Genomic DNA, 11,620 nt, shown 5'->3' with positions numbered 1-11,620 from the left:
TAAAATAAAAAAGCTCTTAATACTACTTTAATCCAAGAAAATACTTACCCCTAAAAAATAACAAAGTAAAACTAGCTTATAAGATATTGTAGAATTATTGTATAAATTCAAGCAGGAAGCATCATTACACCTATGACAACTGTAAAAGAGGTACTGTATATTCATTTAAATTTATATGTAGTAAAAAATGCTATCTTTTCCTCCCAGTGAAAAACACAAATGAGAATTTGGAATGCCGATAATATGATGATAATCTTTATGGATAAAAGTACTGCACCACCTACACATTACACTTACAGGAAAGCCATGGCACGTAGCTCCTAGGACACAGCTTTTGTGCTGATGTTAATGCCAGAGGAACTTTGTCGTTCTGTACCACTTTGTCCTTTTAGCTTAGAGTTGAATATAGCAATGATGGCAGTGAATTTCAGTGAATTTCAACACAATTTAATAAAAAAAAACCAAACAAGCTTATTTTAGATCTTTGATCTGTCAAGCTGGTCTTTTTGTGTTAAAACAATTTGCTGTACTAAAAATGACCCACCACATATAACCATGCAGTAAACAAGCTACTCTACATATTTTTGAAATTAAAAAAAATTAAAGTTGCTCTTAAAGTTTGGATTTTTTAAAAATATGGTCATTTGCTCCATTATCGTGGACATGCAGTGAAGCTCGCCCTTTCTTTTGCTGTCACCTCTGCCATCACTGGAAGATCATCTGCTGGGCGGGAGCTGGTCTTAAGACGCTGGAAAAAGGCATTAAGATTGTCAATGAATATCACCAGGGGCATAATTTCCAGGGGGGTTAGGGGGGTTATTACCCTCCAATAATCAGACCCGACCAATATAACCTCTCCAATACAATTATGAATTACCTGTCATAGATAGGCTGTTGATTTTCTTTACTCATTTCAGGTATTACCAGCAAAATAGTTGCATGTTTAATCATCTGGGAATTTACCCAGATTTATTTATTTATTTATTTAGAGAGAGAGCTTGACCCCTCCAATGTTCAGAACAAAGTTACGCCGATGAACATCACAGTTAGTTATTCAAATACAAAGCTGCCACTAGTAACATCACTGACCTGCCAGAGACTCCCTCTACCTTTGGCCAGTTTGTAGATCATAGTGACTGGGATCATAGAAAGAGACGACATGGCGAGGAACCAGCCAATCCAGTAAGCCCACCAAGGATACACGTAGGTGTTGTTGAATTTCAGTGGTGTGTAACTTATCAGCAAAAACACAAGGGTTCCCTTTAAAGGAAATCATCGTCAATAATAATCAGTGAAAGATGGAAATTATACAATATCGATAAACTATTTAGTCAGACTGCTTCAGATGCTTACACTGCAAATAAGAGGAGTGGCATACAGCCAGCAGTACTTGATTAGTGACAGAGGTTTGTAACCAATCATGTCCTCAATGTTGTCACAGAAGCGTTGAGCACCTAGGACAGAAGTATTTATTTAATTATTGTAAACAAAAAAGACGCTAGGGCTATTTTTACCTGGGTTAGCATGCTCACAGTTGCTGCTAATTTCCAATTTGCAGCAACTATAAGCGCATATGTTGCAACAATGCGTACTCTTTCCTGTACAAGGAGCTTGCTGTTGCTGCCTCCTCCACTTACATGTCTTTCCATGTCTGCACATTGAAGGGTGTGAACCTCCGTTTCTCTTTGGTTTCCATATATATGTATATAAACAATTGTACCACTGACATTTATAACATACCATAGATCCATCCAATAATCACTGACTGGAAAATTGCCATCAGAAGAAGAGTGGGCCCACTGCATACATAGTGATCAAAGATCTGCAGAATGTATGCGCCAGCCTAAAATGAAAGAAGCGAATACAGTGGATTTGATTTATTAAAAAAAAAGTATTACTGCAAACAACTCAAAATCCTGTTGATTTAATGGAAACAAAAACACATTTTAGGAGTGTACCTACTGTGTATTTTGTGTCATTTGACCATGCTGGAAAAAAATTTTACACAGTAAACTGATTACATTTGACCAACAATAAATGTGCTTCTGACAGCTCACCTCTGACACTAATAACAGGCCAAACATATAGCAGAGCGCACAGATCAGCATCAGATAAAGCTCTCTGCGGTATCCTTTTCGTATCTGGGCTGGGTACACATCTGTTAACGAGGTCATGATGCTCTCGAGACCTGCAAACTGGAGAGTAACACAAAGACAGGTTAGTGTCAAGATAAGTTAAGCAAGAGATTTTTTACAAGACATAGGAAAGACTGAAGCTGACCTGGCCATCTATTCCCAGTAAGATGATCATGGTGAAAAAGCACACAGACCAGACCTGAGGCCATGGCAGCAGGGTCACAGCTTGTGGGTAAACTATGAAGACAAGTCCTGGACCTACAGAGTGAAACCAAGAACAAGTAAATCATGTCAGAGTGCCACAGTGTCTTCGGTTTACGGAGAAATGTTTAATGCATTTTAAAATTTAGAAGGTTCCAGGCTTAATAATTGTCATGAGGAAAAAGATTATTTTTCAATTAACAATCCGTAACTTTAGAGAAAAAAAAAACACATGCCAGTCTGAAATCTAACCAAGCAGGTGTGCAGCCTCACCTGATTCAGCAACTGTAGCAATGTCCACACCCTGTTTTTGTGACATGTAGCCCAAAACTGAGAAGATCGCAAAGCCCGATACGAAGCTGGTCCCACTGTTCAACAAGCAAAGATAGAAGGAGTCTCTGCAAATCAGAAACAAAGCTTGCTGTCTTTATTTGTGAATCGGTAACGTACAACAAGGACTGACACTGTGATAACAAGAAATTACTAAAACCTCTAAAAATGTCTGTGTGTGTGTGTCTTCTGTTCTTTGCCTATCCTGATGCACACTTATGTTTGGGGTTTTTTGTGTGTGTGTGTTTGGGGTGTGTGTCATATTTATGGAAGTTGTGCTGATGTGAATTTAATTCTTCTTCATGCTGTATCTCACATTTTGTGTTGTTCCTGCATTATCATAACAGTGTTGGTCAGTGCTATTAAATTCTTTTGTTTGGGTGCAGGTTAAAGTTACATTGACTCATAGTAAGGGTTCGACACTTGTAATGAAAAAATTTAATTAAGATTTTGAATCTTTTACACCAGTCTTATTAACTGATAATTCTTTAGCATTAGGAATTAGCAGCTATAGTAGGAAATAATTGCAAATTGTGATTTAAACCATCAAATTAGATCTTCATCAGGTAGTCACCTATAACAGTTATTGTTGTACTTGTTGTAGCTTCCAAGTGTAGTCAGGCATCCCAAACATATGGCATAAGAATAAAATATTTGTGTTCCAGCATCCATCCAGACCTGTAAACCAACAGAAGATTATTTTTCCAAAAATGCTGCTACTAAATGCTGTTATCGTGGCACAAAAATCAAAAGAAAATAGACTAAATCATACCTGTGGGTCAGCAAGCCGTGCCGGATTGGGATACAAGTAGTATTTGATCCCATGGAAAGCTCCGGGAAGGGATATTCCTCTGACAAACAGCACAGCTAATGTGATGAAGGGGAATGTGGCTGTGAAATATGTAGCCTGTAAAAATATAAAACGGAAATACAAAAAGTACACCATAACTAACAATAGAGGGCATGGTAACATTTGCAAGGGGATATGTTGTGACAATGCTGTGATTTTGGCTGTGCAAACCTTTTTAAAAAAAATTTCACCAATCCATCAATGTTACTTAATAAGACTATCTTTATTTATTGTTTTTACAATCTTGAATTTTCTAACTGTATCACTTCAGGAAAAAAGGCACCAGTGGATTAATTCAATTAACTCCAGTGATTTAGGAAGAAAAAGAAGTTACTACACGCTACAGTAGGTAATTATATGGCAGAGACAGCTGGGATCTATTGCACACGTCTCTCCCACAGAGAGATTTCCCAGTCAGCACTTCCAATTCACTTTCACACAAATCACAAGCCTCACATGAGTCATGCCTATCCACTGAACGAGGCACACGAGAGTCTTCGCGTGTTTCATAACGTTTCGTCAAACTGTTGCTTTCTATATGAAATTAAACTCGCAACCGTATTTGACATTAGCTTGCTCGTGGCTGCTTTAAGTTTATATTTGAAAGATTCAAATTGTTCAGTTACTTTTTTTTTATCGGTCTAGACAAAAAAAACCTTTGGGTTATATAGACTGAATATGTTACATCACAACGTGTTTTTTTTTCCATGTATACGGGAGTTATTTTTTGTTTTTGTAGTTTATGTGAAAAAGGGGCCTGCTTTTTTCTTTACAAAGTAGTTTAACCAAACATTTTTTTTTAAGTATCTCAGATAAGAGATAATCCTTTATTAGTCCCATACGTGGGAAATTTGTTGATATCTTAACATCTCAATTTAACCAAACTAGAATTGTGCCTTGGGTGGCTTCAGTGTGGCTGCTTCCTGTTTTAACTAATCACCAGTAATTTCTTTAATACTGAGTCCAACAATCTGATTGCATGTGGCTGCAGGTCTGACACAACCACAACTGCATGACAACACTGTTATGTGTTGTGGTCTGCTTTGAAAGCTAAGCACACGTAACACTGAACTATTGGCTTGGCAGCAGCCCAAGAAAAAAAAACTGTGGCTGTCTGGGAGTTCTGGTCTGTTATTTTCCATGCCACACCTTAGTCACTCAGCCATTCTCAGTGAGGAAAAGTTGTTGTGGGTGATTTTAGAACAGGAGGGAAAGTGTTTCAGATTATTTATGACCCTTCATCATCAAGTAACCACTGATTATAACATTTTGTGAACTAGACATCCTGTACTATGTCTGTCATTGAATTTAAGTGCCAAACATTATCTTCTTTGTTAAGCATGCGGTGTGTGCTAAGTGGAACAAAAGTCTCCTAAAAGGGTTTTTAGTACTCAGCTGTAAAAGGCTGATGGGGTTTTTTCATCACCCTGCCGCGTAGGTTGGTAGGTGGGGGTGGGCTAGTAGGCGGGTGGGCGGGCATTGTGGTCACCCAAGTTTCTGAATGCAATAACTCAATAATAAAGCTAATGTAGGAGCTTCAAATTGATAATAGTGGTGTATCTACTACAAATCTCGGACACACATTTGTCATTTTAGTGTTACCTTTCCTGTGGATTTAACTCCCTTCCAGACACAAAAGTAGCAGATGACCCAGGCTAGAAGAAGGCACAGAGAAAGTTCCCACTGAATGTTTCCCAAGGCCTCTATGCCAGTGGATATGTTCAACACCCGACGCCTGAAAGATGACGCAGTGTTAGTTAGATGAATGGCCTTTTAAAGCAGTATGTGTTGTTGTGTAAAACTTCATCTTTGGACTGTAGTTACTAGTTAAGATTTTAATTTTTTTTTTACCATTACTGTCATTACCTACACATATGTGTGAGTTTGGAGAGGGCTACAAAAATGGGCAACATGTGAGCATTGCGTGAGTTTGCATGTTGAAAATCCAATACCCAGGAACATTTATATCAGAAAGGAATGTGTTTAAAAAAATATTATTAGTTACATATTTGATTGACAAGTCACTGGGGCCAACATGAAAGACCTGATGAAGTTGAAGCTCATTAAACTATTCAGAATGATACATGCTTGAATGTGCAATTAAAATCACTTCACACCTTTAGTACACAGGTGTTTTCAATTATTCTGGTTGATTGATCCCATCTCAGTGCTGAGGGATAGCTATGCTGACAGATGCTACAGCATATGCTGTTACACGTGAACTATCTTGCTCAGGAAATATGAGTCTCTCAGATAAGGCAGAAGATCTGAATAAAACTTCATAATAGTGCAGATTAGGTAATTTCTTTGTTTTCACGTTGTGTTTGAAGGTGTTTTCAGTTAGGAGCAATCAGACATCTGTGTGGCGCTAAGGGGACTCACCAAACTACTAGGGGTGCAACGATACACAAAATTCTCGGTTCGGTTCGATACTTTGGTGTCACGGTTCTATATTTTTTCGATACAAAAAAAATGTTCATTCTTTTTTAATTTGTCATTTATTAAAATTATAAATATATATTTTAACTCAAAAGTACAGTTTTTAAATTTAATGTTGCTGAAACAACAAAGTAATAAAAAAAAATAATCTATCTGATCGAGAAATCACTCATCTTTGGAAAAGAGAGTTTATTACAGAGAAATGGCTCTTTCCAAAATAAAAGCTATACTATATGCTTCTTCTGGGCTATATTCTCAGCAGCATATTAAACATATCAGGTCCCCATAAGGAGAATCATGTGCTAACGGCTGTCTAAATGACTCTGGTAAAGTTTGTAGCATGCGTGCTTGTTGTTTTGTCTGCTTCCACTTGTCTTTGCACTAGAATGATGTCGGCATAAATGTGCAGTCATATTCGTTGTTTTCCCACTAGTGCTGTCAGCGTTAATCTGAAATGACGTTAACGCCACAACACAGCAAATCTCCGTTAATGAGCTACCAGGGATCGCCCCGTGCCTGGGGCTGGACGGTGTCATCATGTTAACGAGCTAACTGCGCTAACGCACTAGTTCCCACCAATGTAATTGAGCATTGCGTGGCACATCAAACATATTGTTTTACTTTTGTCCATGACGCGCTTACCTTCAGGGTCATACTTCACATGAAGAACAAAATAGTTCCAAAAGCCAGATCTGAATGAGGGTAGGGGAGGTTCAATTTGCCATGTTGCAAGGAGCTTAGCTTCTGTCTTGCTAGCTTGTGCTGCGCTCAGTGGATCTGCGCTGGACAGTGCAGCCTAGGCGGAGTAGTCGAACACAGATCCACTGAGCGCTCAACACAGACAGCATCGTCAGAAGAAAAGTTGATAAAATAAATTAAAAATGTTGTATTGTTCGATACATATGCATACCGAACCGAAAGCAATGTATTGAACGGTTCAATATCGATACGAGTATCGTTGCACCCTTACAAACTACATGATAAAACTGGCAAATTTATCATAGCACATGCAAAGAAACACACGAAAGCAGTGTGGAAAAACAAAGAGCTGATGTGGCTGTGGCATCGACATGCAGAGCTTTTATCTTTAGTATAGTATACCTATAGCTGAGCTTTCAAATGAAGTTTTATTAAAAAAACTCATGATAACTCACTGCCAAAATTCTACAACAGAAGATGATGAATTTACAGGTAAAGTCCAGTTGAGGGTGGCATTGTAGTTGTTTATTACCACACAACGATCTGAAATAGATTAAAACACAGTTAAAGATGACAAATCTTCAAATGCTTGAATTTTATTTATGTCAGTTAAATTGCTTAAGCGAGATGTCACATTTAGAAACACAATGAAGTGACATTAACATTATCCATACTATTTTTAAGGCCACTGATTTTTTGGTGTATGCAAAGGCAGATAAAAGTATAATAGCAACATATGTATTTACTTGTATTCCATGTGTTATTGCAGGTGGCCCATGGCAACTCTCCAGAGAAGGAAGAGAATAAGTAGAGAAAAGCCCAGGCTAAAATCACAATATAGCTGATGCCTCCGTAGAAAATGATCATTTGGCTTGCATATCCCATGCCTGGAAACAACAACTGTTAGCATTGCATTCTCTTACTTCTTCTTCATTGATCTGCTTCACCACAATTCCAGTGGTTAGCTCACCTTCAAACAAGGGGCAGACCTTCCTCCAGCACATGATTCCTCCCTGACTAGTGTACTGGCCCAGTGCCGTCTCCAGCACAAATAGAGGTATGCCACAAGTGAGAAGGAATAGGACGTAAGGGATGAAGAATGCACCTGCAGGTGACAACAAACTACATTAGCACATGACTGGTATACTATATAGCAAAAATATTCATGTTCATCTTTCAAGACAATAAGTACTTACTTGGGCAATGCTAGGATATACTTTTGAATCATGAGAGAAAAATGCAGCTACAGAAACATGTCATATCTGTAGTTAGTAGACTATAAAGGTATTATGAGTGGACTGAAAAGAACTGGGCCCATGAGGGAACCTTGGGGTACACCACAAATGGTTTGTTTTTTGTTAATGGAAGTAGACTTTTCTGATTGGCTAGAATGGATGTCTCACTTGTATCCGCAGTGACACACGGTTACACACAGTTAGTTCAGTTCAGTTCAGTTCAGTTCAGTTCATTTTTATTTCAAACATTTCAAACATGTGCCTTCACAATCATTACAAAATATCATTCCATTATTTGTTTGAAAAGGAGTAGGCTGAAGTATTTACTTATTTGTCCCTACCCCCTCAAGTTTTACCTCTCATTCATTTAATTTTTTTTTGTCTTAAATTAAACAAACAACATATGAAACATATGAAACATATGAAGTAAAGCAAAACAAAACAAAACATACATAAATCAACAACAAGAAATTAGTCCCCACCACAGTATAGTTTCTTTCATATGAAAAATACAGAATGTGTATATTTGCAGATACACAAGTTATGGAAAAACAAACAAACCAAAAAAACCAAAAAAGAACCGCAACACCATTACCAGCAACATTACCGTCCTGGGTTAACCCCGTTTTCTTCATTCTTATACTTATTTAAAATTAGGTTTTTATATTTTACTTTAAACTGTTTTATGTTTTTATTGTCTTTTATTTCTTCTGTTAGACTGTTCCATAATTTAACTCCTGCAATTGAGATTGACATAGTTCTTAAAGTTGTTCTAGCACTTTGTATTTTTAAATTCCATTTCCCTCTTAAGTTATACCCACCTTCTCTTTCTATGAACAATTTACAGATTTCTTTGGGAAGCAATTTATTTCTTACTTTATACATTATTTGCGCTGTTTTAAGCTTCACCAAGTCTTGGAATTTAATAGCTTGCATTTTGACAAAGAGTGCATTTGTATGGTCCCTGTACCCCACATTATTTATTAATCTAATGGCCCTTTTCTGTATTATAGTTATTGTTTGTGTGTTACTTTTGTATGTGTTTCCCCAGACCTCTACACAGTAGCTCATATATGGCAGTAGTAAAGCACAGTATAAAATGTGCAGTGCTTTCTGATCCAACATATGCTTTGCTTTCCCCAGGACGGCAATGCCCCGTGCCAATTTCCCCCGAACATAAGTAATGTGTGGCTTCCAACAGAGCTTGTGGTCAATGATCACCCCAAGAAATTTTATTTCATTTACTCTTTCTAAATATACATTGTCAACACATATTTCTACTTTGATGTTTTTCTTTTAGTTTCCAAACAACATAAATTTGGTTTTATCTAGATTCAATGATAATTTATTTATATCAAACCACTTCTTTAATATCGTTAATTCCTGTGTGATCATCCCCAAAACCTGTGGCAATTCCACACCACATAGTTACACACAAGTGAATATTACTGTAACTATCTCTGACTGAATTTTCACACAGAGGACACAGTTGAAGGCAATTTGTCTGAATATAAATATATTTTATAGTCTATGTACTTTAGGAAAGGTTCAAAGCCTAAGGTGTAAAATACGGTGGTGCAGCGGCCCAGCTTTAAGCCGGACCTGCTGCCCTTTGCTTCATGTCTTCCCTTTCTCTCTCCTCATTTTGCTATCTATCTTAATTGTTTTATTTAATAAAGTCCAAAAGGCCCCAAAAACAATCTTTTTTTAAAAAAGAAATTTGCATCTAGTTCATTAAAACACCTAGAGGATCTATCTTGAGATATCTTTTTGCAATGCACTTTTAATGAGATGACTATAAATTATAAGTTTTTTTCTGCACAATCTGACGTCATTTTGTGTTGATTTTATGCAAAGTATTTAAATTTCCAATCTTCTTACATTGAACAATGTTACAGTAAACAATATGACTAAATCAGTAGGGGTGCTTAACTTAACTATCAAAAGCTATACCCAGCCACTTACAGTGTCCTGTCCATGACACATCAAGGTAAAGGAACTATTCATGTGGATTAGGAACACTGACAAACGACTGAAGCCAGCAGAATGTAAAAAATTATACACGGTTACAGAATCTGCTGCAGCATCAGTCTTTACATTATTATTTCTGAGATTCAGATTTTTTATAACTGCAGAGAGATGTTTATAAGTACAACAGTAGAAACCAGGTCAGGTTTCAGGATGATGCTGTTATAGTATGTAATAGTGTGTGGTCTAAAATAGGATGATTTAGAAAAAGACAGACACCTTTGAGATATCTCTGTTAGCTGATAGTTTAGATACACTCATATTTACATAATTCAATTGTTCAGCTATTTTTTATGAGGTAAGCTAATAAAGCCACAAGTATTTTTTATTGCTGTTGCCAAGCAGGATGCAGGATGATTCTTTCTGGTGCAGTTCACTTTCTTCCATTGTCAAATAAGTGTTACCTTGAACGACTATGTGTGATTCTTCTGTGACATAGGGTTTTTCTCAGTAAGAAAAAAAAAAGGATGGGAAATAAGAACCCTGAATTTATCACTTGTTATGGGGACACTTAATCAAATTGGAACAACGGCTGATAATGTCTATGAGCAGATTGTCAATTTCTCAAGGATAAAAGCTAGAACATTTAAATAATATCATCATTTTGCTATGGCTGAAAATAGTCGTAAGGCCTGAAGTTTATTTGTTTGAAATGCCTCTGACATATCTGTCCTCATTTAAGGTCAAAGAAGGGGCAAATCACCAACTTTCAAATGAACATTTCCATCCCTAAGAGGTAAGTCAATAATATTTCATCTGTCTTTTGTTCGTTTGATTTCATTCGTTCATTTTTGGAACGTTATCATCAAAATCTGCCACGTGAAATGTTTACGATGTCCAGTTTGTTTCCAGTTTAGCACCATCACAGCTGGATATTTTTCATTCAAGTGGAGCAATGCTGAACTTAAAGGGCTTCGGCAAAGAATCTGATTGTAATTTTTGGCATGGACACAGACTGAGTGTTATTTTTATAGCCTTTTGTAACCTGTCAAATCCTTAATCAACAGGCAGACAGAGACACAAATGGATAGCAGATACACTTCACATTGGACAGTTTTAATCATTTGCAGCTTTTAACAAAACTTTGAATGAACGTATTTGGCAGTGAAAATAAATATCTAATTAAAGCCCATAATTGTGCTTTGGTGAATAATAAAAACATATCTTCTCAATTCCTTAAGAAAACCCCCCCCACTGTGATCAACCATAATACTACACTTTTATTAATTAAGAATAATGAATAGAAATACTTACCTCCACCATTCTTGTAGCAAAGATATGGAAATCTCCACACATTGCCTAGTCCAATAATAGCACCGGCCACAGACAGGATGAACTCCTTTTTGCTGCCCCACTTGCCACGCTCTTCAACAGTTTTTGAAGTGCTCTTTGTGGGGAGATGAAACAGCCTGCACAGAGAGTCTGCCATACTGCTGAGCAAGTGGTCTAATGGTAGTACTGGCAAAGACTCTTGAGTGTCTGGATTGACTGGCTGGGGACTGTCTGATGTAGATTTGTATTGGGTTACCTAATGCTTATCTAATTGATAACCTGCACGGCCACAAGGGGGACCTCTAGATTTATACCCAAAAGTAATTTCCCAGCATATAGCCGACAAACAGGAGAGAGAAGCACGTGTGACTAATCTCCTTTTGAGCATGGTATTGAAGGCTTAGAAAGCAGGGTTCACTGTCTCAAACTAC

General features: G+C 37.2%; 1 protein-coding gene across 1 annotated transcript; it reads right to left on the bottom strand.

Annotated features, from left to right (window-relative positions):
• Positions 1-201: 201 nt before the first annotated feature.
• Positions 202-11,620, bottom strand: LOC120746802 (sodium- and chloride-dependent GABA transporter 2-like). Its single transcript, XM_040052302.1, has 14 exons — positions 11,172-11,620; positions 7,625-7,759; positions 7,401-7,541; positions 7,110-7,197; positions 5,119-5,251; positions 3,439-3,573; positions 3,241-3,344; positions 2,610-2,734; positions 2,281-2,393; positions 2,058-2,195; positions 1,741-1,843; positions 1,354-1,454; positions 1,090-1,260; positions 202-748 (listed from the first exon to the last, which is right to left on the bottom strand). The coding sequence occupies exons 1-14, from the start codon at positions 11,344-11,346 to the stop codon at positions 653-655; spliced, it is 1,758 nt and encodes a 585-aa protein (XP_039908236.1). The 5' UTR covers positions 11,347-11,620; the 3' UTR covers positions 202-652.

Source organism: Simochromis diagramma, unplaced genomic scaffold (assembly GCF_900408965.1).
Source record: "Simochromis diagramma unplaced genomic scaffold, fSimDia1.1 OVJJ01000389.1, whole genome shotgun sequence".
Lineage (NCBI taxonomy): Eukaryota > Metazoa > Chordata > Actinopteri > Cichliformes > Cichlidae > Simochromis > Simochromis diagramma.
The sequence above is the reverse complement of the archived record's forward strand: the minus strand, read 5'-3'. Positions and strand labels throughout refer to the sequence as shown.

Bases quoted from the DNA above. Each gene is read 5' to 3' on its own strand.
- LOC120746802 (XM_040052302.1), bottom strand. From the start codon at position 11,346: ATGGCAGACTCTCTGTGCAGGCTGTTTCATCTCCCCACAAAGAGCACT. The intron at 7,542-7,624 runs GTGAGCTAACCA...TGTTGTTTCCAG, and splicing joins GGTCTGCCCCTTGTTTGAAG to GCATGGGATATGCAAGCCAA. The intron at 3,574-5,118 runs GTAACACTAAAA...ATATTTTTACAG, and splicing joins GAGTTAAATCCACAGGAAAG to GCTACATATTTCACAGCCAC.